Source organism: Macrotis lagotis, chromosome 1 (assembly GCF_037893015.1).
Source record: "Macrotis lagotis isolate mMagLag1 chromosome 1, bilby.v1.9.chrom.fasta, whole genome shotgun sequence".
Lineage (NCBI taxonomy): Eukaryota > Metazoa > Chordata > Mammalia > Peramelemorphia > Peramelidae > Macrotis > Macrotis lagotis.
In genome coordinates, this window is record NC_133658.1 from 181,427,435 (window position 1) to 181,452,304 (window position 24,870).

General features: G+C 35.0%; 2 protein-coding genes across 2 annotated transcripts; both read left to right on the forward strand.

The window, feature by feature from the left end:
* The first annotated feature begins 3,051 nt into the window (after positions 1 to 3,051).
* Positions 3,052 to 3,254, forward strand: LOC141504446 (uncharacterized). Its single transcript, XM_074209450.1, has one exon. The coding sequence runs from the start codon at positions 3,052 to 3,054 to the stop codon at positions 3,208 to 3,210; it is 159 nt and encodes a 52-aa protein (XP_074065551.1). The 3' UTR covers positions 3,211 to 3,254.
* A 95-nt stretch (positions 3,255 to 3,349) lies between these two features.
* On the forward strand, positions 3,350 to 23,370 carry MKKS (MKKS centrosomal shuttling protein). Its single transcript, XM_074209447.1, has 4 exons — positions 3,350 to 4,416; positions 12,702 to 12,877; positions 13,785 to 13,895; positions 22,638 to 23,370. The coding sequence occupies exons 1-4, from the start codon at positions 3,429 to 3,431 to the stop codon at positions 23,073 to 23,075; spliced, it is 1,713 nt and encodes a 570-aa protein (XP_074065548.1). The 5' UTR covers positions 3,350 to 3,428; the 3' UTR covers positions 23,076 to 23,370.
* Positions 23,371 to 24,870: the final 1,500 nt, after the last annotated feature.

The window sequence follows — 24,870 nt, forward strand, 5'->3', positions numbered from 1 at the left end:
TTGCCATCTCCTCCTCATCAGTGACTAGAACAGAGGTCCAGAAAAGAGATTTTTAAAAGTAGGGGATTGGAGGGAAGAAATGATTTTTCTTTTTTTAAATTTATTTATTTTTGAATTTTACAATTCCCCCCCATCTCACTTTCCTCTCCCCACCGCCCACAAAAGGCAGTCTGTTAGTCTTTACATTGTTTCCATGCTATACATTGATCTAAATTGAATGTGTTGAAAGAGAGATTATGTCCTTAAGGGAGAAGATGAAATTGATCTTTGTTCCATCTCCATAGTTCTTTCTCTGGATACAAATGGTATTCTCCTTCACAGATACCCCAAAATTGTCCCTGATATTGCATTGGATGGAATGAGTAAGTCTGTTAATCAAGCCCATGTTGCTGTTATGGTGTGCCATATTATTCTGGTTCTACTTATCTCCCTCAGCATCATTCAGATCCTTTCAGGCTTCTCTGAATTCCCATCCCTCCTGGTTTCTAACAGAACAGTAGTGTTCCATAATGTGCATTAAGTGCTGTTTAGCCTTTTTTATGATCTCTTCAGGGTATAGACCCAGTAGAGGTATTGCCAGATCAAAGGGTACGCATATTTGCCCTTTGGGCATAATTCCAAATTGCTATCCAGAAAGATTGGATGAATTCACAGCTCCACCAGCAATGTATTTAGTGTCCCAGATTTCTCACATCCAGAAATAATGATTTTCTTGGAAATGTAGGAATTTTGAGGCATTGAATATTATCTATTTGTATAATCCAGAAAGCCTTCAGTGAGTGCCTTGATAAACATATTTTTAGTAAATCCAGTCAGCAAGCTAATGTGAATTTCTCCAGCAGCGTTAAAGTATGAGTGAATGAGGTAGAGGGAGGTAATCTAGGATTGGATAGTGGGAAAATAAAGAACCTTCCCTCCCCACTTCACACACTGTTTGTAGAACAGTTGAACAAGAGATTAAAATGGTAACTGATAATATTTTGTTCCAATATTTTTTATTATCCTTAATTTTGCATACATTTAGAACTGATCTGAAGTTAACATTAGCTAATTAGTTACTTTTTCATGGAGCTGCCTGGGCAGCATTCTCTTTCTAGTTTATTGCCATGATATTCTAATAAATCTTTCTGTTCCTTGTGTTCCCTTTCCCTACTCCATCTTATAGGCACCATTGTCAGTCTTCTTATGTCTGATCATGTCATAACTGTCACCAGTAACCCTTAGCCCAGAAACCAATGTCTAGTGATTAAAGCTTTTATCCTGTCATTCAATGACAAACTTTTCTACCATTTTATAGTTCTTGCTTTTCCTACAGCTAATGGTATCTCAAATGCTACCTTCATTACAGAGCTTCCTCCTTAGGATATAATTTCTTTTTCTTCTCAATTCCAATAAAACTTAGCAAGTTACCTTTCTTGTTTTTGCACTCTAGTTTATTATTTACTTGTCCTTTTTTCTTCTCACTGTTTCTCTTCACTCACCTCCATTTATATGCATTGCATTATAAGCTTTTTAGGTTAGGATTGTTTTGTATTCATTTTCACATCCTCCTTCAGTGTTGTCTTGCATATAATAGTGAATAATTGTTGTATTGATCTGAGCTGATGACAGAAATAGAAAAGGTTTTCTAAATATATTATCACAATATTACCTGTATCAGTTTATTGATTTTGTAATTTTTTTATTTTATTAAAGCCAAAACAATTATGACAACATCATACTGTAGAGGTTTGCAGTTATCTTTGTACTCAGAAGAGCTGATTCTGCTGTCAGTTGAGCAGGTTTTTTCCTTTGATTACAAACAGACTTGAAAAAACAGACTATATGCTTTGTTTATTGTACTTTGCCCCAGTGATTCTGTAATAATGACTGTATTCTCAATTTTCTCTTCACTTATTTCTGTTTATAACCTTAAAATTTCTACCACTGGCTTCACTGCACTTATTTGCAGTTCTCTATTTCCTTTATAGAGTCTCAAGGGTAATCCATTTCCCATAATAACTAGGAGCTATATAATGGCAGAGACATTGTAGGGCCAAGCCATGCCATTTCAAACTATCAGATAGTTTTATTCTTCTCACTTAATACTGTATTAAAAGGAATGTCATTCCTCATAATATATAATTTACTACAGTAGTTAATAAAAATTCGTACTTTGTTTCAACTTGTTCATTTATTTGGCATTTTATAAAGTTTCATTTGTAAAATCAGAGAAACTGAAATCAAAGATCAAGTCAGACCCTACTATGTTCACTCTCTTCTATCTAGTAGATCATTCTTATATGTGTTATTAGTAACTAAAGATTTTAAACATGTTGCCTTGGAGAATACTTCAAAATTTGAAATTACTGATTACAATTGAAAATTGTTTGGAAAATTCTGCTTTAAATTCAGTATGATTTTCATATTTTTGTTGCAATATGCAAGGGTTCTATATCATAAGCATAAACTAATAGTGACCATAAAATTAAGGATGTCAAAAGTTGTTTTACTTTGATGGCTATATATAAGACATAATTGCTGTAAATTCTACTCAGTATATACCTTGTTTCCAAGGAAACTAAATTTGGTTATAGGCAGAAAGACAATATTTAGGGTACATTCCATTTAATAAAGTTGATATTTCATTTGAGGAAACTTAGGTAAAATAGCATGTTTAATTTTGAGAAGAAATGCATTTGTATTCTCACAATGTTCAAGTTTCTCTTGTACACTTATAATTCATCTTGTTTTGCTTTCCAAAATCATTAAAATATAAATGTTTATTCTCAAAACTTTAAAACTGCAGGGATTTGAAATCCAAATTAATTTATATATCTGAACTTCTAGAAGCTAAACTATTTGTGCCAATTTGAAGTTCTTTGTAATTTATTATGAAAACACAGAATGTTTGAAATAACATTAAAAAAAATTGTAGTCTACAAACATATCTCCATATCATCTAGTCCAACTCCCTAATGTCTTAATGTTTCTATTTCTTACAGAAGGAAATCTCTTCCCAAAAAGAATTGTCTTTGAAACTTGAATTGCACTTTGGCATTAGAAAAAGAGATGAAACAAACCAGCTGGATTAGAAGAAACTGGCTCTTAGTAGCTGGATTAACTTTCATAGGTGTCCATCTTAGCACATATTTTATACAGGTAGCTGCAAAACACTCTGCAAAATCTCAAATTGAAGACAAAGTAAAGAATAACAAAGAAATTAAATAAAAGCATCTGTGGAAGTATTGATGCATGGTGTTCAGTCAACATAATCTGATAATCTTCAGAATTAACTTTAAAATTGCAATGCCAGTGTGCCACATGTTCTGATAGATCTTTGATAAGTTAATTATATAACTTTAAAATATCTGTGAAAATACAGTATCTGAAAAATATGACTAAGAAATAAAGCTTATCTTTACTACTTACATATAACCTAAAGTAAAATGTCTCGTGTTAAAGCTAAAAATCCTTCATCATGTACCTGTGAACTACTGACAAAAGAGAGTGTTAGTAAATCTCTCTCTATATTAAGAGAAATTGTAACCTCCTGCTATGGGCCTTCTGGTAGACTAAAGCAACTGCACAATGGTGTTGGAGGTTCCATTTGTACGACATCATCATCATTATTCTTGTTCAGTAACCTTTCTGTTACCCATCCTATATTAAAGATTTTGACAACCTCTATGCAAAATCATATATCACGTTTTAGTGATTGTGGCTTATTCACAGCCATTCTCTGCTTTAACTTGGTTGAAAATTTTCAGAGATTAAACTTGTCATCTGATACTGTTATTAAAATCAATAAGCATCTTTTGAGTCTCTGCACTGACTATCTCAATTCTGAGATTTGTGGCTGCCGAATCTCTGTAGATTTTAGCAATATGAAGACTCTCCTGTGTTTGGTAAAAAGCATATTAACAAGCAAACCTGCTTGCCTACTCAACAAAAAAGAAGCTGATCATATCAGTACTTTGATTCTGAAGGCATTTTTACTTACAATTCCAGAGAAGACTAAAGACCATACTATTTTGGGGAAAAGCATAATTATACCTTTAAAAGATGAAAGAGTGATGGATTCTACTGTATTGCCTGGAATAGTCATTGAAATGCCAGAAATTCAATTGATGAAGTTTCCTATCAAAAAATTATCCTCAGGGGCCCTCAAGGTGGCGCTTTTTTGTATTTCTATGTCTGGAGATATTTCTGACCCTGGAGAAGGAATGCTAGTGATGAGCTATGAAATTTCTCTTGAAAGTGCAGTCTTGGACCAACTGCTTAACTTGGGAAATCAGCTCATTAGTGATCGTGTAGAAATCGTTATGTGCCAAAAAGTTATACATCCAGCTTTGAAGCAGTACCTCCATCAGCATCACATTTTTACCATAGACAGAGTTGGGATATCTCTGATGGAACCCTTGAGTGAAATGACAGGTAATAATGAGTCAGAATTTTTTTTTTAACAAATTAACATTTTCCCATTTTGGGTATCTGGAAATTGTTCATGTGGTAGATAAGTACATAGTCTATTCTATGTACTTAAAAAAACACTTTTTTTCATATCGGCTTCTCTCAGACACTAGTAAGTCAGTAACAGTAAAGAGACTGAAAGAGAATGCTCTCCATCTTCTCTGTTTTCTCCTTTCCCCTCTCCCAGTTTCCCCCCATTTCACACCCATACACACACACACACACACACACACACACACACACACACACACATATAAATAGATATAACTATGCATGTACACGTGTACTTTATTTTGCTAGGACTTAACTTTGGCTCATAGTGCTTTTTGAATGGCATTTCCAATTTTGCCCTATACATAGAGACTTTTAGAGCATTTGTAAATATAGCTAGTTTTACAAAGTCCACACTGTCAAAATCGGCCCATTGTTTGTACAGATTACTTGAAAAGACTGATAATTCATAATTTATTGCTTGATCTCATCAGCTTTGTTGTAATTAAGCTATAAAGGAGGACATTTTTTAAAAAAGCAGTTAAGGGGGCGGCTAGGTGGCACAATGGATAGAGCACTGGCTCTGGAGTCAGGAGTACCTGAGTGCAAATCTGGCCTCAGACACTTAATAATTACCTAGCTGTGTGGCCTTGGGCAAGCCACTTAACCCCATTGCCTTGCAAAAACTAAAAAAAAAAAACAAACCAAACAAAACAGTTTAGCTAAACTCCCTTTTCATTCGAACACCTATAATTCATTGAATAACCTAGATGCTGGCAACTTGAGCTTATGCTAGAAGGTGGTCCGAAAGGTCCATTGAGAAATTCATTAACTTTCTAAAGCCCTTTCCTTCTCCAGGTTTATCTCTGTTGAGAACATCAACATACTTTGTTACCCAAATACATAGATTCAGTATCATCATTAACTCTTTACCACTCATATTCAGTTGCCAAGTCTTGTTCATTCCAAATCTCATGTTGCCATCATTCTAATCCCCCTCATCTATCACCTCTTACCTAGTTATATTTTCACATTCTGCTTTCTTCCACTTACACATCAGCCCAGACATTAAAATAATTTTCCTAAAGTACAAGTCTCTTCATTTCAATCCCACTACTCAAGAACCTTTAGGGGTTCTCCGTTGCTCATTGCCCTTTTCCCTATCCCTGTTAGATAAAACTAATTAACTTAGTTTTAAAACCTTTCACAGTTTGGCTCCAATGTGCCTTAGCAGGTTTTATTATTTCCTTGATGCTACTCTTTTAAGTTCTAGCCAAACTAGCATCCTGGCCAGTGTCCATGTAAATTCAGCTTCTCATCTCCTGCCTCAGCCTTTTCAAAGACTTCCCATGGCTAGAATGTACCTTCCTTCCCCTACCTTCACCTCTTCAGAGTCCTTTTTTCCTTAAGACTTTGGTCATTTGTGTTGAGGAAAATTTTACCTGAGTAAATAATAGTGAATAAAAATCTTTGACTAAGTATTTCAGGACAGTGTTTCTTAGTCTAAAGAAATGGAAGGTGTAAAAGGGTAAAGGAATTAGTAGCATGGTATACTGAGAAGATATAAGCATAAGGAAACCCAGAGACTGGGAGGTAGAAGGACCTGGTGGAGAACTTGGGTGCAGATCAGTAGAGGGAGGGGGGAAAAAAAAGCTATTTTTATCATCAGTTTGTTACAGACTACCTAGGCAGAAGTGTAATAAAGGTGTTCAAGAAACAAATCATGCTGTTACAGTAATGTGGGATTTCATTTATCCAGACCTGCTAGAACTTTTGTTATATCAAATGTGGAACAGTTAATAACTTTTTTTTGCCTTAATGATAATCTTAATCTGTCTGAAGGTGGAAAGACCAACTAGAGGAAATTCCATTTTATATCTGATTCTAATTGTGGGAATGGAAATATGGGGACCTTACAAGGAAATGAACACTCCCTCCTAGAATTTAAAATAGAAGAGGTTGAGGCATAGTCTGATATGCAAATTAGATTTTTTTCAAGAGGAGATTATGGGTCAATAGTTGCCTACTGTAGGCACTGTGCTAAGTACTGGGAATTAAAAAAAAATCAAAAGAACCCTTGTCCTCAAGGAGCTTACACCCTTTAGGGAAGGCCACATGTCAACAAATATCTTCAAAATGAGCTATATACAAGATTAATAGGAAGTAGTTAAAAGAGTTAAGGCACTAAGAATTAAAAAAGGTTGGGGAAGGCTTGTAGAAAGTGGGATTTTAATTGGAACATAAGGGAAACTAAGGAGGACGGTAGTCAAAGAGCAAGGAAGGGAAAGCATTCCAGGCAGGGGGGGACAGCTAGTAAAATACCTAGAAATGGAGTATCCACACAGTGGATCTAAGAGTACATGTAAAGGAATAAGGTGTAAGAAGATTGGAAAAGTAATGAGGGGGGTAGTTATATTTTTTTTTTTGGCAAGGCAATGGGATTAAGTGACTAGCCCAAGGTCACATAGCTAGGTAATTATTAAATATCTGAGTCTGGATTCAAATTCAGGTCATCTTGACTCCAGAGCTGGTGCTCTATCTACTGTACCACCTAGCAGCCTGTTATATTTATTCTTGAAGGCAATAGAAAGCCCTTGAAATTTAGTTAGTTGGGGGAGAGGGGTGATATGATCAGATCTGTGTTTTAAGAAAATTATTTTGATGACAGAATGAAGGATGGATCAGAGTAGAGAGATGAAGCAGACTGACCCACTTACATGCTTTTGGAGTAACCAAGATAAAAGATGCTGAGAGCCTGTAAGATTGGTAGAGGAGAGAACAGGGATCTTCAAGATATGCTGCAAAGGAGGCATTGACAGGTCTTTACAATATCTTGGATAGGGAAGGTGAGGCGTAGTGAAAGAATCCAGTTTGACTCATAGGTTGTGAGCCTGAGGATGGTGTTGCCCTCTACAATAATAAGGTAGCAGGAGTATTAAGGGGGTGGGGGGGGAATAATGAGTTCATTTTGGATATCTAATTTGAGATGTCTGAAAGGCAGCTGGAGATACAAAATTGGAAGTCATCTAAGAGGTTAGGGTTCGGAAAGGTAAATCTGAGAATCAGCATAGAGTTGGTGATTAAAGTCATGACAGTTGATATCACATATTGAAATAATATATATAGAGAGAGAAGAAAAGAGGGCCAAAGATAGAACCCTTAGGGACATGGTTGGAGGTCATGATCTAGAGGATCAGAGGAAGCCTAGGTAGGATACCAAGGACCATATATTGTGAAAGAATACTAGTCCAAGAGAGATGGGCACACTCAATAAGGAAATTGATGTACAAAGGTAAACTGAGGCAGCATGATATCTATGTCCAGGAAGACTACTGGTCTTGGAGTCAGGAGAACCTGCATCCAGATCCTTCTGCAGACATCCCTCTGTGTCACTTGACTTCTCTATATTTTTATTGTCTCATCTGAGAAATGTATTGATAGAATACACTGGACCTCAAAGGGCCTTTCAGTCTCTAAATCTATATATGACTTTAAGAAACCGTTATATTGAGGAGGAAAAACATTGTCTGGAGAGACTGATATGTATGCATGAGACACTCGCCAAACAAATCAGATTTTCAGGAGAGGTAGCAAGAGAAATATAAATGTATTCCATAAGATCCTATAAGAATTATATAAGGAATATTAAGACTTAGAATGAGCTAAAGCTAGTAACAATAGTCAAAGACAAGTTGGTTTTGTGTTTTTGTTTTGTTTGAAATTATGCTGGGGAAAAGAAAAAGAAAAGCTAGAGTGATGACTCCAGAAAAGGCAAGTTGTTCACTTCTTAACTTTGTTTCTCTTTACTATGCCAAAGAAAATTACCCTTGGGGGCGGCTAGGTGGCGCAGTGGATAGAGCACCGGCCTTGGAGTGAGGAGTACCTGGGTTCAAATCCGACCTCAGACACTTAATAATTACCTAGCCGTGTGGCCTTGGGCAAGCCACTTAACCCCATTGCCTTTCAAAAAATCTAAAAAAAAAAAGAAAAGAAAAGAAAAGAAAATTACCCTTGACCCTTGTTCTGAAGGGGAGAACAAGAATAGCTAACTGAAAGCGAGTACCCAAGATAAATAAAACTTTTCCTGATGAATTCCAGTCAGCTGGCCCATGTGCATTTGAATACTGAAAAAAACTGATAGGTATAATTGCTGAGTCACTGTTAATGATCGTTGAAAGAACATGGAAAATGGGAGAGGCACTACATGATGAAAAGAGAACATCCCAAGATTCAAGAGAGTCAAAAAAAAAAAATTCCTGTTTTGCAGTTTATGTGGTCTATGTGTTTACTTGACTTGGATTTCTGCGGAAATTCTTAATAGATCAACAAAGAAGATAGCTACTGCCCCTCTGAAAAGAAAATAATGAATCTAAGATTTAGCATGGCTTCATCAAGGCAGATAATTCCAGGCTTAATAGTTTCTTTTGTCACCTGGCTACTGAAACTGGAGAGCAGGAAATGCTATATAGGTAGAGTTAACTATAGACATTACCTACTTTGATGCCTGGCACATGGTGGTGAATTAATAAATGCCTATTCAATTGCTTTATCTAGATTTTAGCAAAAAAAATAGAAAGTATACATTATAACACTAAGATGGATTTAAAACTAGCTGAATGACCGACCAAACACAATACTCTTAACAACTTAAAAGATCTGCAGTATTATGCCCCATGAAATTGTGCTTCACTCTGTTTTGGTTTTTATATGAATGACCTAGATTAAAGGTAATGAGATGTTTAGCAAATTCTCAAGTGACACACACCTAGGAGGGAAAACTAACACCTTGGATGACAGTATCTAAAACCATCTTGATGAGTGAGATTATTAGATGTTATTTAATAAGATAAAGTTGAGTGGGAATACATTTAAAGTCTTCAGATTCTTCCAAACCTGCTCTTCTCTCTCCAATCTACTGACATCAACCAGTCTCTAAGCCCCCTTCAGTAGAGGATCCCAATTATGTATTACTTTAAAAAAAAACATTTGCCATGATTTCCTTTTCCCTACAACTCAAAACCTTTTGACCCCATCCCCATTCTTTCTGACTTGACTGCAGTTCTGATAAAGATGTGGCCTTTCTCTTCACTAAGATCAGTCCTGTTATACATTTTCTTCCATCTGCATCAGCAGACTTCTACAATCATTCTTCCCACCCACTTCCCTTTTATGGTCTTTCATCTCAAGCTTCCTACTGTATTCCTTGTTTTCTACAAAAATTCACAGGTCAGCCTCACCCTTTAAATACATCTGTGTGTGTGTGTGTGTGTATACATATGTGTGTGTATATATATATATATATACATATATATATATATATTCATATTCCCCACTTAACCCTTCCATCCCTTGAAGACGTCCTCCCTATAAGCTGCTGCCTTTCATATTTCTACAAAAAACTGTCTACCTTCATTGTCTCCTCTTCTTCCTCATTCTTTTTTTTTTAGGTTTTTTTTCTTGCAAGGCAAATAGGGTTAAGTGGCTTGCCCATGGCTACACGGCTAGGTAATTATTAAGTGTCTGAGACCGGATTTGTACCCAAGTACTCCTGACTCCAAGGCCGGTGCTTTATCCGCTACACCACCTAGCCACCCCTATTCTTCCTCATTCTCTTACTAACTTTTTGTAGTCTGGCTTCTGATTTCATCCCTTCATTTAAACTTGTCCCTATAAAATTATGATTTCTTCCTTTCCAAATGTGATAGCTTTTCCTCAAAACTCATCCTGCTTACCTTCTCTGCTACATTTAACATTTCTTCCTAAATAGTCTTTCTGGGATTCTGTGACACAGCTTTCTGTATTCTGTCTGTAATGTCATCCAAATCTTAAATGTGTCTTAAATGTGTAAAAATGTCTTAAATGTGTAGCATGACTATCCTAAGATCACCTTTCTATGAACTTTTCTCTTGGTCTCATCAGCCCCAAAGGGTTAAATTTTTATCCATATGCAGAAACTTACAGATGTATATATCAAAGCATCATGTCTCTCTGGAGCACCAGTCTTGCATCACAAAACTACCTGGTGAACATTGCAAACTGGGTGCTATGAAGGCTTCTCAAATTCAATATGCTAAAATCAATTTGTTTTTTCCCCAAATACAACTATCGACTAGACACCCATATTTTTTTCTTTTTTCTCAATTATGTGTAAGGAAAAATTTTGATTATTCATTTTTTTTAAATTTGAGTTTTAATGAGTTTTAAATTCTCTCCTTCCCTTCCCCCCCTTGAGAAGACAAGCAATTTGATATAGATTATACATATTCAGTCATATAAAGCATTTCCATATTAGCCGTGTTGCAAAAAAAAAAAAACAGTCCAAAAAAGAAAAAGAAGAAATAAAGTATGCTTCAATCTGCCTTCAGACTCCATAAGTTCTTTCTCTGGAGAGAAATAGTATTTTTATCATAAGTTTTTAGATTTTTGTATTGCTGAGAATAGCAAAATAAGTCATTTCACAGTTGATCATTGTATAATATTGCTATTACTCTCTAAAGTGTTCTCCTGGTTCTGCACATTTCATTTTGCTTCAGTTTATATGTCTTCTCAGGGTTTTCTGAGAGCATCCTGTTCTGTCATTTCTTATTGCACAAAAGTATTCCATCACAATCATATACCTCAACTTGTTCAGTCATTCCCCAGTTTTCAACTATTTGCCATTACGAAAAGAGCTGCTAATATTTTGTACCAATAGGTCTTTTTCTTTTTACTTTGAACCCTTTGGTGTACAGACCTAGTTGTGGTATAGTTGGATCAAAGTATACATAGTTTTTTAGCCCTTTGACCATATTTCCAAGTACAATTAATTTGTATTTCTCAATAATGATTTAGAAACTTTTTTCATATGACTATACATATCTTTGATTTCATCTTCAAAAAACTGTCTTTCCATATCCTTTGACCACTTCTCAATTAAGCAATGATAATTCACCCTATATTTTAAAATGAGGCCTTTATCAGAGGAAAAGAAATTTCCATTGCTTTTCTTTTGATCTAGGCAGCGTTGGTTTTGTTTGTACAAAGCCTTTTTTTAGTTCGATATAATCAAAATTATCTATTTTTTATCCTGTAATGCTCTCTTTTGCCTGGTTAGTCAGAAATTCTCCCTTATCCATATATCTGTCATGCGAAATATTCCATGCTCCCTTGACTTACTTATGATATCACCCTTTTCTAGTAAATCATGTACTCATTTTGACTTTAACTCTTCCAAATTACTTTACTCTTTTTACAGCAATTTTTGCTAGAAAATCATATTTAAAACCATAAGAGCCATCTATTCATTCTCCCTCATTCCACATATCCAGTCAGTTTATTCTACTTACATAAATTTAACTCATGTATTTTCTCCTTCACAGTCATCATCTTCCTAATTCAAGCCTTTATCACTCCTCTTTTAATTGATTCCTGGGCTATATGCCTCTCTTTAATATTTACTCTTATACACAGTCATTTTTTTTTAAAGTATTGGTCACTTCTCTTGTTCAATATATTCTTGTGGCTCCATATTACCTATGAGATCAGAAAAAAATTCTTCATTATGGCATTTAAAACACTTAACTCTGACTTAACCTTTCTGGACTTAAATATTACTTTCTTCCTGTACTCTCCCAACCAGTCTTTTCTCTTGTTCTTCACACATATCCTATAACACTTCTATCTGGCAATCCACTACATTTGTAATATACTTTCCTCTCTATCTCTACCTTTAGAATATCTGGTTTCCTTCAAAGTTCAGGTCAAGTGCCACCTCCTACATGGAACCTTTCTTGATGACCCTCCAATTCTTTGAGCCTTCCCCCCAAAATTATTTTGCATTTATTTTATGATTATTTTGAAATCAAATAACAAAGTTGATATTTGGCTCTTGAGAACAGGACTCGACTCTAAATTCAGCCCTTTCCTTTTATTCCTCTCTGCCTTGTCCCTATTAAAAATCTCTCTCAGATCAGTCATCAAACTCAGATCTCTCAAGGAACTCATCCACAATTTATTAGCCTACTTTTATATAATTAGAAGCCATCTAGTCCAATGTCTATCAAAATCATGTATCCTTTATACAGAATATTTAAGAAATATAAAATTATATTCTTTTATAATAGAAAATAATTCAGACTTAATTCACAGTAATACTTCCTTCACCACTCCCCCTAACTCAAATATGTAAAGTGTTGTAAAATTGTGTCTCATAAAATTAATTTCATATTTAGCTAATTTGTCATAAAAATGTTCTCAATTTAAAATGTTTTATTGAATAGGTGCACAACCTATTGGTTCCCTGAATTCTGTCTCGTCTACAAGTTATGGATATGTGAAGGATTTGTGCTCCATAAACTTTGGTTCAAAACACTACTTCCACTTAATTCCTAATGATTCAACAGTCTGCACTTTGCTTCTCTGTAACAGAAATGAGACTGCCTGGAATGAACTGAAGGTGGGTCAAGAGTCTTGAATTCCCCATCTAAGCATAGAATTTAAATAGGGAAGTGAGATGGATACTATGATGTTTTTAATCTTTAGATGCGTTGACTTTCTTCACAATGTTAACAGTTGTCATTGAAGAATAAAATTAGCTGAGGTAAGAGAGGAAAAGTTACTTAAAATAAGTCCATTCAATTGTATCATTTTTATGCATAAGGCTTTAATTTTCTGTTACCACAAGATTACCGAGAATTCTATCCAGTAGATAGAGAATTGGCCTTAGAATCAGGACCTCAAATCCAGTCTTCATTGCTATCCCTACTTCAAGATTGTATTTGTATCCTCTCAAAAGGAATCTGATTCATGTTTTCTGTTAAATACTGTTGTCCAGAACAGTCTAGTCCAGTTATAGATATATCACTAATACTTTGGTTTCTACACTTTTTGAAGTCATCCTTTTTGTATATAATAATAACTGACATTTTTAAAAACTACATAAAAATTACAGAGTTCTTTCCCAAAAATAACCTTGCAAAGTAGGTATTATCCCCACTTTATAGATGAGGAAACTGAGGCTCAGAGCCTACAAGTGAATTGTCTGTCCTAACACAGGTATTGAGCATGTGAGAGACTAGATTTAAACTCATACTTCTTGACCCCAAGAACAGGTCCCTTTCTACTGTACAATGTTACCTTTCATGAAAGAAATGAGTATTCTGGTTGCCATAAAGCAACATATTAGCAGCTTCTGTTATTTGTTGGTTGCAACTTTTTCATCTGACATTTGAACTATGCCAAAATGTATTCTTGGCCCTTGAAAACTGCAGTTATATTACTGAGTCTGTCATGTGTTTCTTTGAACATTTTTTGTCTTTTTTCTTTTTGAGAGAGATAGCAGCGATGTATTTCTGTTTTTTCAGCTTGCCTGCCAGACAGCACAGCATGTCTTACAGCTAACACTCAGGGAACCTTTGGCGTTGCTGGGAGGTGGCTGTACTGAAACCCACCTGGCCTCCTTTGTAAGAGATAAGGTGAGGAAACCTTGACGGCGTGTGTGCAATTAGCCACATTTTTAAATTGTGGGTTCAATTTCAGCCCCCTCAAAAGTAAATTTCTCCATTAACCAAATTATACTATACAGTCCTCCCTTTTAGTGAATGACCAGATCACCAAGGTGGGAAAAGTGATTAAGTTCCAACACATTTATTGCTAATATCTAATTCCTAGATTATAGATGTGGAGCTTGAAGAGACCTCAGAGATCATGTAGTCCAGCCCTCTTTAAGTTTCAGATGAAGAAATAAGACTCAGAGAAGCAATGTCATTTGACCAAGGTCACAAGTTAGTCTCAACCCTGGGTTCCGACTTCAGTTCCAGTGTTTTGTTTTGTTGTTTAATCATACATATAACCTTCCTAGGATGACTGCCACATTATAGCAATTCATCTGGTTGACATAGCTTCTGTGGCCATTGTTTCCCCAGTTAATTTTATCTGAGGTGATTTCAATTGCAGTTATTTATGAACAGTATCAATTATTCTCTTCACAGAGACCAAAGTGGTATAAAGGAAAGAAGAGGAAATGTTATTAACACTTATTCTTTCAAATGTATAAATCTTTGAAGGAAATTTCCTTGTAAAAACTAATAGAGTTTAAGTGATTACATGGAACTGTGGAATTAATAACTGATCTACCCCAAAAGGAAGAGTACAGCTAATGAGGGGATCAAGTGCCTAGCAGTAAGGAAATTCCCTACCAATTCCCCCACTCCTTGGAATACTGAAGGTCAGGTATAACTTCAGGAAAGAGAGTCAGGATATCCTAACTACATTGGGCCAGTTCCTAGAGTGAACCCAGCATGGAAACTTGCAAACCCTTTGGCTTTCATCTGTGGCAGTGTTGTGTCCTTGAGATCCAGCATGACCAAAAAAAACTGTTCATTATATTTTATTAGTACTAAGTAAATTCCCCTTTTTAATGACAAATACAATTTGTATAAATTTATATTGCTTATTTTTAAAAAAACTAGTGAATAAGGTTTTATTAGGCACCTACTATGTACCAGGTCCTTTGAATACATGTACAAAAAATGAAACAATTCCTTCTCTCAATGAGCTTACATTGTAAAGGGGGAAGCTCACAGATACATATACATATATATGTGTGTGTGTGTGTGTGTGTATACATATATGTATATATATGTGTATGTACACAGAGAATAGTTTTAAATTAATAAATATAAGCAAGCACAAAAATAGTTAAAATACAAGGTAGTTTGGGAAGGAGGGCATTTAACAGCTGAAGGGAACATGAAAAATTACCTGCAGAATTTGGTGTTTGAACTGTATTTTGAAGAAAGGGATGCAATGAGGTAAGAGATGGTGCAGAAGGAGTGCCTATTAGATACTGAGGAGAGCTGCTCAAAAGCAGAGTTGTAGAAGATGGAACGAGGAGTAGTGTACAAGAGGGAGAGCAGGAGAGGTTGGACTCAGATTGTGACAGGCTTTCAAGCTTAAACAGAGTAGTTTATATTTTTATCCCAGATGTCCTAAGAAGTCACTGAAGTTACTTGAACAGAGGAGTGTGATCAGTTCTAAACTTAATGAAAGTCATTTTGGCAACATTGTAGGACAGACAGAAGTGTATGAGAGACCTGAAATAGAATGATGTCAAAGGGAAGGTGCTCACCAGAGGAAGTCTGGGGCTTTTAAGTGCCCACATCACATTTATCATCCAAATACCAAAGTATCATATCCAGCAATTTAGCCTTTTGAGGCTATCTCATCTCCACATTTCCAGATAATGTTAGTTTTGCTAGATATGAGTTCTAAATACTATGAACTGAAATTCTTTAAATAACAGTACAGTTAAATTTAACATTTATTTATAGAGTTTCTACTGTGTTCAAAAGCATATATTAGCTTTCACAAGATAATGAAACATCTTTTAACTCAGTATAGTTAGTATTACAATATATGGAATTTTATTATGATTCTTTAAACATTCAAAATATAAATGATACACATGCAGTTTACTAAAATATTTAATTAACCAAGAAACAAAATCTTTGACAATATTGAGTTAAATGATTATTTAAGGGATATCTATGTTATTCATTTGAAGATGGATCCAGGAAAATTCAGATGTTTTCTCTATGCCAACTATTCAGTCTTGAGTTAACCCATAATGATTTTTGAGAGACTACTGTGTGCAGGGATATCTATTAGATGTTTCAGAAGGAAGGGAAAATAATGAAGTCATAAATCTTTAAATTCCCAATCTGATGGAAACAAGCAACTAGTAAGAACTTTTTACCAACAAAATATTGAATGAGTGTAAATTAACATACTGAATGACGTTCAATGTGTTTGGAATAACCATATTTAAATGAGATTAGTTAGTCAATGGTAGCTTTTTGGAGAAAATATTGTGCTACTTTTTGAAATCAGAAAATAACATCTTCAGGTAAGGGCATGTGTTGGACATGTTTTCCCTTGTTCAGGAACATGTAGACTAGAAAGCCTCTGCCATCCCTTCCAAATCCAAAATTCTGTGTTTCTGTGAACACTAGTCTCCATCTGAAAGTGATCTTTACTTCATATTTTTTCTAGCATCTTCCTAATTCTCTCTTCTACTTGTACTAAATTCTCCCTTAAATTCATGGAGACTGATATACATGACTACCCTTTCTAGTCATTTGTAAATTCTTTTATTTCATGATCCAACTCCACCATCCTCCATCAGAATGTAGACTCCTTTGAGACTAGGGAATATTTATCACTTGATAACTTAAGCTGCTTTTAGTAGACACTTAGATTCAATTATTCCTGTCTATCTTTCTTCACATAGGCTTAGTATATATTTTTTAAAATTCAGGACCATGTCATCACTATGTAAATGCCTCCAAACTTTTTATCCTGTGTAAATTTTGTTCATTTTTAATCCATTAATTTTCTAAAGAGCATCTACTTGATGCCTTTCTCTAGATTTTCTTTACATTTCATGGATACTATGGCAATAGATGGATACCATGAATTCCATGGGCTAGCCTATTACTCCTTGTTCTTAGTATATGATTAACTCATCTCCCTTTCCTTATTACGTATGTCCCTGATATGTTCATCAACTACTTAATTCTTTTTTTGTAATTCTTCCTACCCTCTTCACTTTCCTTTTAAACAGCTCATTGACATATTTTTTTTTGGTTTTGTTCCTTTTTTGGTATCACTCTCCCCTACCCTAACCCCCCCAAAAAAAGAAAACAGAAAGTCTTCTTCCATCCATCCAACAAATAAGCATAAACATACAAAACAAAGCCATAGATTGGCTTTATCTGAAAATGGGGCACTAGAACAGTAAACACAGAAGCATCTGATATTCTCTTTATTACTGTGAAGATAGTCTACTATAGCAATGATCTATGAAGACTTGCTCTTTTTTTTTTTTTTTTTTTTTTTTAGTTTTTGCAAGGCAAATGGGGTTAAGTGGCTTGCCCAAGGCCACACAGTTAGGTAATTATTAAGTGTCTGAGACCGGATTTGAACCCAGGTACTCCTGACTCCAAGGCCAGTGCTTTATCTACTACGCCACCTAGCCGCCCTGCTCATTCCTTTTCATATTTTCAGTTATGTCTTTGAAATGTATATAGTTCTTACTCATAAAAATAATAAAGTCTCAACTGTTACTGTTTTTTGGTGGAATAACCTTTCAACATCTTTTCCATTCATATAGGAATCTTTGTTTGAAAATTGAAAGTTTTATTTAGTATTTTATTTTTCCCAGTTACTTGTAAAATCAATTTTTAACTTCTTTTTTAAAACCTTGAATTCCAAATTCTCTCCCTTCCTCCCACTCCTCCCCTGCTCACAATTGAGAAAACAAACAATTTGCAATAGTTTATAAATGTGTAGTCATGAAAAACATTTCCATAATAGTCATGTTATGTAAGAAAATATAGACCCCTTCCCTCCCTCCAAAAAAATGAACCTTACGAAAAATAAAGTTTATATGGCATACCCTTTGATCCAGCAATACCACTACTAGGTTTATATACCAAAAAGATCACAAAAAAGGATAAAAACCCACAAGTACAACAATATTTATAGCTGCTCTTTTCACAGTGGCAAAGAATCAAAAATTGAGGGGATGCCCATCAATTGGAGAATGGTTGAATAAATTGTGGTATATGAATGTGATATTGTTCTATAAGAAATCAGGAGGGATGAGACTTCAGAATAGCTGGAAAACACTTGCCTGTACTAATGCTGAGTGAAGTGAGCAGTCAGAAGAGCGTTATACACACTAACAGCAATATTGGGTGATGATCAACTATGATGGACTTGTTCATTTCAGCAGCAAATCAAAGACAATTCTAAAAGACTTGTGATAGAAAATACCATAGATATCCAGAGAAGGTACTGTGGAGTTTAAATTTAGACCAAAGTTTACTATCTTCAGTTTTTAAAAGTTATCTTAGATATTATATTTTTTATCTCTAATATCTTTCTATTTTGATTTGATGCTTCTTTCATAACATGATTAATATGGATTTATGGGATGGATCTATGTCATACATGTATATCCTGTATTAGATTGCTTTCTGTTGACGGGGGGGAGGAAAGGAAGGGAAGGAGGTAGAAAAATGTAAAATTCAAAACTTTGCAAAAAATTGATTGTTGAAAACTATTATTTGCATATAGTTGGAAAAATAAAAAAATATTAAAAATATAATAAACTTTTAAAAAACTTGCTTTAATTTGTATTCAGGTACTATCAGCTCTTTCTCTGGGATTAGATAGCATTCTTCATAAGTTTCAGTATTATTGCTAAGAAAAACTAAGTAATTCATAGCTGATCATCCTTTGTACATAATACTTTTCATTTTGCATCATATAAATCTTTCTAGGTTTTTCTGAGAGCATTATGCTCATCATTTCTTACAGCAGAATAGCATTTCATCTTAATCATATCACAATTTGCTCAGCCATTTCCAGCTGATGGGTATTCCCTCAATTTCTAGAAAAAGAATTGTTATAAATATCCTTGTATATATAGCCCTTTTCATTTTTGTTTTTCATTTCTTTTTTGAACACAGATCTAGTAGTAGCATGCTAGGTCAAAGGGTCTGCCCTTTGGGCATAGTTTCAAATTGCTCTACAGGTGAATCAGTTCACAATTCCACCAATAGTGTATTAATGTTTCATTTTCCATACATCTTCTCCAACATTTTCATTTTTCTTTCCTGTCTTGGTAACCAATCTAATAGGGATAAGGAAGTACTTCACAATTATTTAAATTTGCATTTCTCCAATCTATAGTGAGTTAGAACTTTTTTTAAATATGGCTATAGATGGTATTGACAACCTAATCTAAAACTGTTTATATTTTTGATCATTATCATATTTTATTTATCATTTACCATTTGGCTAGTATTCTTATAAATTTGACTCAGTTCTCTCTGTTTGCATAATGATGCCTTTATCAGAGAAACTTGCTTTAAGGAACATTTTTGCCACATTTTCTGTTCGTAACAGTATTTCCCTCCATCCTATTCCTTCTATTCCCTTTTATTCTATTGTCTCTATCTCTTTTACTTTGTCTTCTAAAGTGTTTTGCTTCTGACCAGCTCATCCCCAAATCTACCCTCTCTTTTTTCTTATCTCCTTCCCTTTTTACTTAACTGTAGGGTAAGATAAATTTCTATACCCAGTTGAATGTTATTTCCTCTTTGAGCAAATTCTGATGAGAGTAAGGTTCATTCATTCCCCTCACCTCCTCTCTCTTCCACTCCACTATATAAGCTTCTTCTTGCCTCTTTTATGTAATATAATGTACCCCATTCTACCACCCCTTTCCCTTCTTCCCAGTTCATTCCTCTTTCACCCATTAATTTTATTTTTTTAGATATTATTTCTTGATATCCAACTCACACCTATGCCTCTCTCTCTCTCATATATATATATGAGTGTACGTGTGTCTATGTGTACTCCTAACTGCTCTAATGAGAAAGTTCATATGAGTTATTAATATCATCTTCCCATGTAAAATATTAACATTTAATATCATTAAGTCTTTTATGGTTTTCTTTCCAGTTTACCTTTTTATGTTTTATTTGTATTTCATATGTGAAGATCAGATTTTGTGTTTAGCTCTGGTCTTTTCAACAGGAAAGTTTGAAAGTCCTCGATTTAATTGAATGTCCATCTTTTCTCCTGAAAGATTATGCTCAGTTTTGCTGGGTAGTTGATTCTTTATTATAATCCAGGCTCTTTTGTCTTCCAGAATATTATATTCCAAACTTTATGATCCTTAATGTAGAAGCTGCTAAGTCTTGTGTTATCCTGATTGTGGCTCCATGATACTTGAATTATTTCTTTCTGACTGCTTGCAATATATTCTTGTTGACCTAGGAGCTTCTGGAATTTGACTATAAAATTACCAAGAGTTTTCATCTTGGTCTCTCTTTCAGGAAGTGATCAGTGGATTCTTTAAATTTCTATTTTACCCACTGGTTCTAGACTATCAGGGTGATTTTCCTTGATAATTTCCTTAAAGATGGTGTCTTGATTTTTCTTTTTTGGATCATGGCCTTCAGTTATTCCAATAATTTTTAAATTATCTTTTCTGGATCTGTTTTCCAAGTCCTTTGTTTTTTTTTCAGTGTGATATTTCACATTTTATCTACTTTTTCATTCTTTTGGTTTTATCTTATTGTTTTTTAATTTCTCCTAAAGTCTCAAAAAGCTTCCATTTGCTCATTATAATTGTTAAGAAAATATTTTCTTTTATCTTGTTTTCTATTTGGACGATTCTCCTTAAAGCATTCTTCTCCTCATTAGCTTTTTGTACCTATTTTACCATTTGGCCTAGACAGGTTTTTAAGATGTTATTTTCTTTGGAAATTTTTTTGTGTCTCTACCAAACTGTTGAATTATTTTTCATGATTTTCTTGTATCATTCTCATTTCTCTTCCCAATTTTTCCTCTACCTCTCTCTCTTATTTGATTTTCAAAAGACTTTTTGAGTTCTTCTATGGCCTGAGACCAATTCATATTTTTTCTTGGAGGCTTTGGATATAGAAACTTTGATTTTATTATCTTCTGAGTGTTCATCTTCCTTGTGTTCATCTTCCTTGTCACCATAGTAGCTTTCTGTGGTCAGAATTCTTTTCCTTTTGCTCATTTTCCCAGCCTATGACTTGATTTTAACTCCTCCTTTGCTTTCAGAATGGAGCACACACAATCCCAAGATTCTGGGGTTTTGTGCTTTTTATTCAGAGATATATCTAGAAATCTGCAATGTTTTCAGTTCTTCCAGGGTGGTATTTCCTACTCTCTTGATCTGTGAGTAGTATAAATACTCTTTTCTGCCCTGGAACTCTGAGAAGAGTCCCTCCTCCACTGTGGCAGCAAGCTCTGCTATGCTACTGCTTCTTCTTCTCTCCCTGGGTCTGCTACCTGGGACTGCAACCCAGATCTGAGTATGTCTCAGTGCTAGCTAAGAGCCCCCTGTGGTTTCCTTCCAACCCTCTTGCTATTGTGGCTGAGAGCTCCAGAAGAGCAGCTCCCAAGACCTGCTTCTGATTTGCTGGACCCAGAGATTTGCAAGCACAGTCTGCTGCACTGCACTCCTCTTAGATGCAACAAACCTTTCCTGCCCACATTCTAAGTTGTCTTGGGCTAGAAAATTGTTTACTCCATCTTTTTTGGGTGCTGGCACTCTAAAATTTGTTTAGAGCCATTATTTAAAGGTATTTCGAAGGGAGAGAGTTTGGGCACGACCCTGCCTAAAGTCTGCCATATTTGACAGCTTGAATATTTTTAAAAATTTTGCCACCTGTTCCAACTCAGATTTCTTTTTTAAGCATGTGGCAAAAAATAATTTAAGAATTAAAGTAAAATTAAATAGGAAATTATATCTATATTTTTGTTGACATAAGGAACTTCCAGGTGAGGAAACATACCAATGCATGTCAGCACTTTCCTTTCAACATATAGCCTTAAAGAGTTGCCTAGAAACAAAGTAAAGGCTGACAGATTGCTTTCCGTGGAGGGGTGGGGGGAGGGAAGTAAGATTAGGGGGAAAATTGTAAAACTCAAATAATATCTTTAATAAAAGTAAATTAAAAAATGTTTCCTAGAACACATCCTGTTCAGGATTACTCAACCAATATGTGTCAAAGGGAGGAGTTGATCCCAGGCATTCTTGTCTCCCAGAACTGCTTTCTGGGAGATTTTTTTTTTACCTTTTTTTTACCTTTAATCAATTAATTCTTGAGGGTTCCACTCTGGGTAAATCATTGCCCTTATTTAAAAGTAATGATTAGTGCAAAAATATTCATATTATCCTTCTAGAATTTTATTAACTATCTCAAAAATATTTAATGACATGCTATCCTTTTTCTGTGACCACTTCTAGCAAGGATAAATTTTAAATAAGTTTTATTTTTTTCTCAAGGATAGTGATAAATCTTCACTAACCCATCTCCACTCTTACATTCAAAACCCTAGTTAGTGATCAATGTATGCCTTTGAGATGATCAACCACAATTATGTGCTTCTTGGGTTCTTGACTTAGAACAAAACTCATGGCCTGAGCCACACAGCTCTTACATTACATAATATGCTGCAACCAATTGAGTTAATTAATTGCAGTTATTTTAATGAAATTTTCAGTAGAAATACTTAACAATTTTTGAAAGACTTATGAAACTACTTGAACTTTTAAAGTTATTTAACTGCTTGTATCTCTTTATAATTCCTTTATTTCATTTCAGGGTGTCCATGTTCCAGATCACATTCTCAAAGTCAATAACTGTACCCAAACAGAATATAAAATAGTTACTAATGCATTTTGTCAAGCATTACAATCTGTTGCTTGCTCACTAGAGCATGATAAGGGCAAAATTCTGACCGATAGGAAGTATGGACACTTTTGGTCAATTCAACCAGATTTTCCCTCAAATGTGAAATGGCAAGATTTGGCTTCAAAATGTGGTTGTGGACTCTATGATAACCAGGAAGAACTAAACTGGTGCTTCTTAGAAGGCAGTCATTCTTTTACTCCACAAAATTCTTCTTTCCAGCAAGCTACAAACTCCACTGACCATCTGATATTGGACTGTTTTACTGCAAAGCTTCAAGGCCTACAAGTTGCTGTGGAGACAGCCAGTTTGATTTTGGACCTCTCATATATCATTGAAGATAAAAACTGATGCAAATTTCAAGTGCAAGTATGTTTATGTGACAAAAGACTCAAGGTAGAAAAAGTATTGAATATATATAGTCATTCTCAAAAGCTTTTTAACATCTTTATGTACATTTCATGAGCTCATTTGATTTGGCCATTTAAAGCGAACAAAATTGTAACTTTAGTGGAGGCATTAACCTAACAGTAAGTTTATGAAATACTGTTAGAGGAACTTTATTAATTATGTAAATTTAGCAAATACTGTACAACATATTACTTTATTCTGAACATTTCCTAATTTAGATTTATCTTTCAATAAATATGCAATAAAGAAAAATATTGTCTCATTCATTTTGACATGAGTATTACAGGTATGCATCATGTATTACTAATTCTGTATAATTTTTAAAATATTAAAACTTGCCCCAAACAATAATATTCTTTTTCAATCTAAAAATTGAGTAGTCTGCTGTTTAATTGACTTGGGGAAAAATAGCAAGTGAAACTGATAATATCTCAAAACTCCTGTTCATGCTGCATAGAATAAACTTCCAATCCTTCAATGAGTTTGGAACCTCCCCGTGCATAGTGTATTAGTGATGCTAATGTTTATGATCATAGTACTTCTCCTATGGTATTGTTTGAGAGTAATCCACCCTCTTTCAGATAGCTTACAGGAAATTTGCCTCAAAATACAGAAAAGGGGGATTTGTAAGAGACTGTTGAGGGTTACAGAGAGGTCATTGCATGATTGGGAATGGCCTAGTGGTCCTCTTGCCCACCTTAGGCCTAATCTTCTGGATCAGCTCTGGATCTTGTTATCTGTTCCTCCTGTTTGGCATTTCCTGGAGCATTGTGTTAAATACTAAGCAGGTTAGATAGCATCCTTGTGTAAGAAGTACTAGCCTGAGGAAGTAAACTTTACCACCTGCTGTCCACTAGTAGGAAGGCATTTGTTTGATTTACTAATTCATGTGAATTGGGAGTAAACCAGGGACTAAAAGGATATTTAAGCTCTAGCATTTTGTAAAATAAATGGAGAACTTGTCATCTTTGTCTCCCGCCTCTTCAACAAGTATTAGTTATGAGGGACAGATAAGTCAGCTAGCAAGGCACGCAACAGATGATGCTCAAGCATGGGGCACAAAGGCATGTTCATGGCCATATGATCAGAATCCAGGAGAGGAACCAAGCAGAACCACACACCAAAGGAGTGAGACTTTGAACTGTCATGCAAGGGAGGAAAAAGCTTCCAGGTTTTCAGAGCAGAAGACTTCGGAAAGGTAACAAGTTAATCATGGGGCAGATTTTTAGGGAGATTTGGTTTTTTGTTTTTGTTTTTTAATTTTTGCAAGGCAGTGGGGTTAAGTGCCTTGCCCAAGGCCACACAGCTAGATAATTATTAAGCATCTGAGGTCAGATTTGAACTCAGGTACTCCTTACTCCAGAGCTGGTGCTCTATTCATTGCACCACCTAGCTGCCCCTGATTTTAGGGATATTTGAAAGGAAGTTGGAACAAGGAGGTGTGGAAGAAATTGAAGGTATGGGGGAGGGGGGATATTCTCCTCTGTGGATAGAGAAGGAAGAAGTAAATGAATATTAACAAGAGGGGCTTAGTGATTTTACAGCACCATTTATAGAAAAAACTTAAGCATTGCAGGAGGCCATTGATGGCCAAGAATTTGGGAGAAAGTTTGGAAGATTGAGGAGCTGAGTTTCACTCATATCCTGTTATTGAGTAGTCAGATCCTTTTAATCCAGGAAACCTTAGTTGAAGACATGAGGCAGTAAATATAAAAGCAATCAGATTTAAGAAGGC